The 6000-nt window shown below is 46.6% G+C and overlaps 1 protein-coding gene across 1 annotated transcript in view; it reads left to right on the forward strand.

Moving 5' to 3' along the window:
* The window catches only part of LOC127913592 (arf-GAP with SH3 domain, ANK repeat and PH domain-containing protein 2-like), a 107956-nt gene that overhangs the window by 78892 nt on the left and 23064 nt on the right, over positions 1–6000 (forward strand). The window contains 4 exon segments of the mRNA XM_052485926.1: positions 1521–1569; positions 1716–1882; positions 2375–2508; positions 3943–4037. Coding sequence (XP_052341886.1) covers positions 1521–1569; positions 1716–1882; positions 2375–2508; positions 3943–4037 — 445 coding nt within the window.

Raw genomic sequence — 6000 nt, forward strand, 5'->3', positions numbered from 1 at the left:
CCCTCTTCTTCCTCCATTCACCCTCTTCATCCTCCATTCACCCTCTTCTTCCTCCATTCACCCTCTTCTTCCTCCATTCACCCTCTTCATCCTCCATTCACCCTCTTCATCCTCCATTCACCCTCTTCTTTCTTCAGTCAGGTTTTGGGGATTTGCTTTGAGTTTAGCTGAGTGGTGACTTCATCCTTTCATAAACACTGGGCCAAGATGAGTGTTGTCGTCAGGCTGTCACCCTGCTGTCAACTCACAACACCCTCTTCAACACAATGGGAAACTCAACAAGCACAACCTCTTCAAGCCTCCATTCACCAACTCACATCCTCCATTCACCCACAACACAGGGAACACAACGGAGCACAACACAACTTCAGTCAGGTTTTGGGGATTTGCTTTGAGTTTAGCTGAGTGGTGACTTCATCCTTTCATAAACACTGGAGCCAAGATGAGTGTTGGAAGCACAACACAACGGGAAACACACCCTGCTGTCAACGGGAGGCACAAAACAACACACACACAACGGGAAGCACAACACAACACAACGGAGGGAAGCACAACACAACGGAAGCACAACACAACGGGAAACACAACACAACGGGAGGCACAACACAACGGGAAGCACAACACAACGGGAGGCACAACACAACGGGAAGCACAACACAACGGGAGGCACAACACAAAGCACAACACAACGGGAAGCACAACACAACGGGAAGCACAACACAACGGGAAACACAACACAACGGGAAGCACAACACAACGGGAAACACAACACAACGGGAAACACAACACAACGGGAAGCACAACACAACGGGAAGCACAACACAACGGGAAACACAACACAACGGGAAGCACAACACAACGGGAAGCACAACACAACGGGAAGCACAACACAACGGGAAGCACAACACAACGGGAAGCACAACACAACGGGAAACACAACACAACGGGAGGCACAACACAACGGGAAACACAACACAACGGGAAACACAACACAACGGGAAACACAACACTAGGACTATGAAAGGGCTCACTCTGGTGTGGTGGAAACAGAGAGATGCTGCTCTCCTTTCTGTGTGCGGTGTTGGCCTTCTGTAGGGGTGGGGTGTGGGGGAGAAGTCAGGAGAGAGCAGTCAGGTTGGAGAAGAATTGAAGAGTACACAATATGACTTTCACAAGTTTTATGCTTTCTGTGTGCAGTGCAGTACGATGGGATGTTTGGTAAACTAACCTCTGTCTTGAGTAGATTCCACATGACTTCAAATCCCAACCTCTGTGTCCTTCTATATTGTCCTATTGGTTGCTGTGTTAGTTCTAGGTATATAGTGGACAGCTGTGAAAGAGTTTCCTGTTTCTTATTTAGGCCTGGTACACACAGGCTTGTCAGCCGGGTGCTGGGATGGGCTCTGAAGGGAATTTCTCTCCGTTCTTACATTTTCTTATCTTTGATTAATTTCTTATTCCACTATGTCTCTGACCCAGCCACTTCTCTCTCTCTCTCTCTCTCTCTCTTTCTCTCTCAGATGACAGAACGTATCACTTTCAGACCGAGGACGACTCAGAATGTCAGATGTAAGTCTGTGTTCCTTCCTTTTTTTGAAGTGTGTGTGTCCTGTTATCCCTGATCCATCTTTCCACACACAGGTTTCCCTGTCTTTACACATACTCTATCACATACTCACACACTCCCCCTCCACCTGTGTGCTGTGCGTTTTCAGATGGATCTCTGTGCTGCAGAACAGTAAGGAGGAAGCGCTGAATAATGCTTTTAAGGGAGACCAGCACGTTGGGGAGAACAACATCGTCCAGGAGCTGACCAAGGCCATCCTGGGAGAGGTCAAGAGGATGACCGGCAACGATGTCTGCTGTGACTGCAGAGCGCCCAGTGAGTGACAGGGAGAAACACATGTTAATACATGCTCGCACGTTGGATATACACACACCACACAAGTCATTTTAGTGCACAAAACCACCTGTGTTTAATTCATTATAACTGTTGTACATTTATAAAGGCTGTAATAAGGAGCCACAAGGTATTATAAATAGTTATAGCAAGTGTTATTTCATGTGCTAGAGGTCACTTTAATTAAATCATTAATTATAAAGGTTATTCACAGACACTGTTACCAAAGTATTCAGGTCAAGTTTATTGAACAACTCTATGCAGTCACTTTACACTGACATTGTAGGGAACGAGGAATGCCCATGAGCCAGTTATTTAGGTTCGACTACAGCCAGTCGCTAACCTGAATCAGAAATAGCTCTCCCTTCAAAGCACATGCAGGTAGTCCCTACCAAGGACACTGTGACCTACTTACATGGTTTCTCACTCTCTCTCTTTTTCTCTCTCTCTTTTTCTTTCTTTCTTTTTCCCCAGACCCCACGTGGCTCTCCACTAACCTGGGCATCCTGACGTGTATAGAGTGTTCTGGGATCCACAGGGAGTTGGGAGTCCACTACTCCAGGATCCAGTCCCTCACGCTGGACGTCCTCAGCACCTCTGAACTCTTGGTGAGAAGAATTCTATCATGATAGCATCACCATTTCCAATAGGTGTTGTAGTGGTTTTCTCTGCCTTGTCTGATGGTAACTCATGCTATTCCACCACTCATGTCTAGGAGCATCCATCTGGCTGATGCACTGCAGCCATTTTCCGGACAGAATTCTCTCCACAAAGCAGCTATTTGTCCACTTTCACATTATGGCATTGAAGTGCTGTGACAGTGAGAAGTTAGGTGTAGTCGTATTGGAAAGTTCAAATCATTTACACACAGGTGTCTCATAAAGTGGTACCAAAACACATCCGCTTAGCTTACTTAGCACAACCTCCTATTGGAAAACAATAGCTCGCCCATCACACATTAGCTGATGTAAAAGTTATTTCACAGTGCAGCTGATTTACTGCTGGTAGGTGAGCACCAAGGATATCAACACTCCTGGCCTGATTCTACTGAACTCTCCTTCCTCTGCTGCGCTCCATTGGGATAGATAGACATTACAGGATAACAGAGGCTTGAAGCTGCTTCCACCTTGCATGTTTCACATTTTATCTGGCTTTCTAATATCAATTTGGTGCAATTTATTGCCCATGAATCATTTGGGGCTGAAATGTTTTTGTCGCTAATTTAAGATGATTTCCCTTGGTAAGACGCCAGTGTTTCACATTATTTAGCCACAAGGAGATGGGTGGAAACGCATGCTGTTTTTCCCCTCTCTCTCTCTCTCTCTCTCTGTCTCTCTTCCCACCACCTTTCCATCTCTCTCTCTCTCTCCTGTCACTCTCTGTCTCTCTCTCTCTCTCTCTCTCTCTCTCTCTCTCTCTCTCTGTCTCTCTCTCTCTCTCTCTCTCTCTCTCTGTCCCTCTCTCTGTCTCTCTCTGTCTGTCTGTCTGTCTCTCTCTCTCTCTCTCTCTCTCTCTCTCTCTGTCTCTCTCTCTCTCTCTCTCTCTCTCTCTCTCTCTCTCTGTCTCTCTGTCTCTCTCTCTGTCTCTCTGTCTCTCTCTCTGTCTCTCTGTCTCTCTCTCTGTCTCTCTCTCTCTCTCTCTGTCTCTCTCTCTGTCTCTCTCTCTGTCTCTCTGTCTCTCTCTGTCTCTCTCTCTCTGTCTCTCTCTCTCTCTGTCTCTCTCTCTCTCTGCTCTGTCCCTCTCTCTGTCTCTCTCTGTCCCTCTCTCTGTCTCTGTCTCTCTCTCTGTCTCTCTCTCTCTCTCTCTCTGTCTCTCTCTCTCTCTCTCTCTCTCTCTCTCTCTCTCTCTCTCTCTCTCTCTCTCTCTCTCTCTCTCACACCATTGATGTAAGCATTTGTTGAAGTGGCAGAGCAGAATAAATGGAGCTTGAAATAAATATGTACAGTATAAACTGTAGAACCCTCTTTTAAGAGGTTCATTTGTATTTTTATGACCTCTGTTCTTTGGTAAGTGCTAAACTGTGTGTGTGTTTTACCCCGCAGCTGGCCAAGAACGTGGGGAATGCAGGCTTTAATGACATCATGGAGGCGTGTCTTTCTGCAGAAGATGTGGTCAAACCCAACCCTGCCAGTGACATGTAAGTTCTCTCTCTCTGTTTTACTCCATCCCTCTAGTTCTCATAGATCTTTTCTGTCTCTTTCCTCACATGTATACACTCTTTCCTCTCCTTCTCTCATCAGTCTTTTTCAGTTTCTATCCCCCTGTCTTCCTCCATCTCTCTCTTTCTCTGTTTTGCCTTCCCACCACCTCTCCATCTCTCAATTCAATTCAATTCAAGGGCTTTATTGGCATGGGAAACATGTGTTAACATTGCCAAAGCAAGTGAGGTAGACAACATACAAAGTGAATATATAAAGTGAAAAACAACTAAAATGAACAGTAAACATTACACATACAACAGTTTCAAAACAGTAAAGACATTACAAATGTCATATTATATATATATATATATATATATATATATATATATATATACACAATGTACAAATAATTAAAGGACACAAGATAAAATAAATAAGCATAAATATGGGTTGTATTTACAATGGTGTTTGTTCTTCACTGGTTGCCCTTTTCTCGTGGCAACAGGTCACAAATCTTGCTGCTGTGATGGCACACTGTGGAATTTCACCCAGTAGGTATGGGAGTTTTTCAAAATTGGATATGTTTTCGAATTCTTTGTGGATCTGTGTGATCTGGGGAAATATGTCTCTCTAATATGGTCATACATTGGGCAGGAGGTTAGGAAGTGCAGCTCAGTTTCCACCTCATTGTGTGGGCAGTGAGCACATAGCCTGTCTTCTCTTGAGAGCCATGTCTGCCTACGGCGGCCTTTCTCAATAGCAAGGCTATGCTCACTGAGTCTGTACATAGTCAAAGCTTTCCTTAATTTTGGGTCAGTCACAGTGGTCAGGTATTCTGTCGCTGTGTACTCTCTGTGTAGGGCCAAATAGCATTCTAGTTTGCTCTGTTTTTTTGTTAATTCTTTCCAATGTGTTAAGTAATTATCTTTTTGTTTTCTCATGATTTGGTTGGGTCTAATTGTGCTGTTGTCCTGGGGCTCTGTAGGGTGTGTTTGTGAACAGAGCCCCAGGACCAGTTTGCTTAGGGGATCTCTCTCTCTCTCTCTTTCGCTCTCAGTGCCGCTCTCTCTCTCTCTCTCTCTCTCTCTCTCTCTCTCTCGGTCTCCCCTTCCCACCACCTCTCCATCTCTCTCTCTCTCTTTCGCTCTCAGTGCCGCTCTCTCTCTCTCTCTTTCGCTCTCAGTGCCGCTCTCTCTCTCTCTCTCTCTCTCTCTCTCTCTCTCTCTCTCTCTCTCTCTCTCTCGGTCTCCCCTTCCCACCACCTCTCCATCTCTCTCTCTCTCTCCATCTTGCTCTCAGTGCCTCTCTCTCTCTCTCTCTCTCTCTCTCTCTCTCTCTCTCTCTCTCTCTCTCTCTCTCTCTCTCTCTCTCTCGGTCTCCCCTTCCCACCACGTCTCCATCTCTCTCTCTCTATCTCGCTCTCAGTGCCGCTCTCTCTCTCTCTCTCTCTCTCTCTCTCTCTCTCTCTCTCTCTCTCTCTCTCTCGGTCTCCCCTTCCCACCACGTCTCCATCTCTCTCTCTCTCTCTCTCTCTCTCTCTCTCTCTCTCTCTCTCTCTCTCGGTCTCCCCTTCCCTCCACCTCTCCCTCTCTCTCTCTCTCAGTGCCTCTCTCTCGCTCTCTCCTCTCTCTCTCTTCCCACCACCTTTCCATCTCTCTCTCTCTCTCTCTCTCTCTCTCTCTCTCTCTCTCTCTGTCTCTCTCGGCCTCCCCTTCCCCACCTCTCCATCTCTCCCTCTCTGTCGCTCTGTCTCCCCTTCCCACCACCTCTCCATCTCTCTCTCTCGCTCTCAGTGCCGCTCTCTCTCTCTCTCTCTCTCTCTCTCTCTCGGTCTCCCCTTCCCTCCACCTCTCCATCTCTCTCTCTCTCGCTCTCAGTGCCGCTCGCTCTCTCTCTCTCTCTCTCTCTCTCTCTCTCTCTCTCTCTCTCTCTCTCTCTCTCTCTCTCTCGGTCTCCCCT

This window comes from Oncorhynchus keta, chromosome 29, assembly GCF_023373465.1.
Source record: "Oncorhynchus keta strain PuntledgeMale-10-30-2019 chromosome 29, Oket_V2, whole genome shotgun sequence".
Taxonomy (NCBI): domain Eukaryota; kingdom Metazoa; phylum Chordata; class Actinopteri; order Salmoniformes; family Salmonidae; genus Oncorhynchus; species Oncorhynchus keta.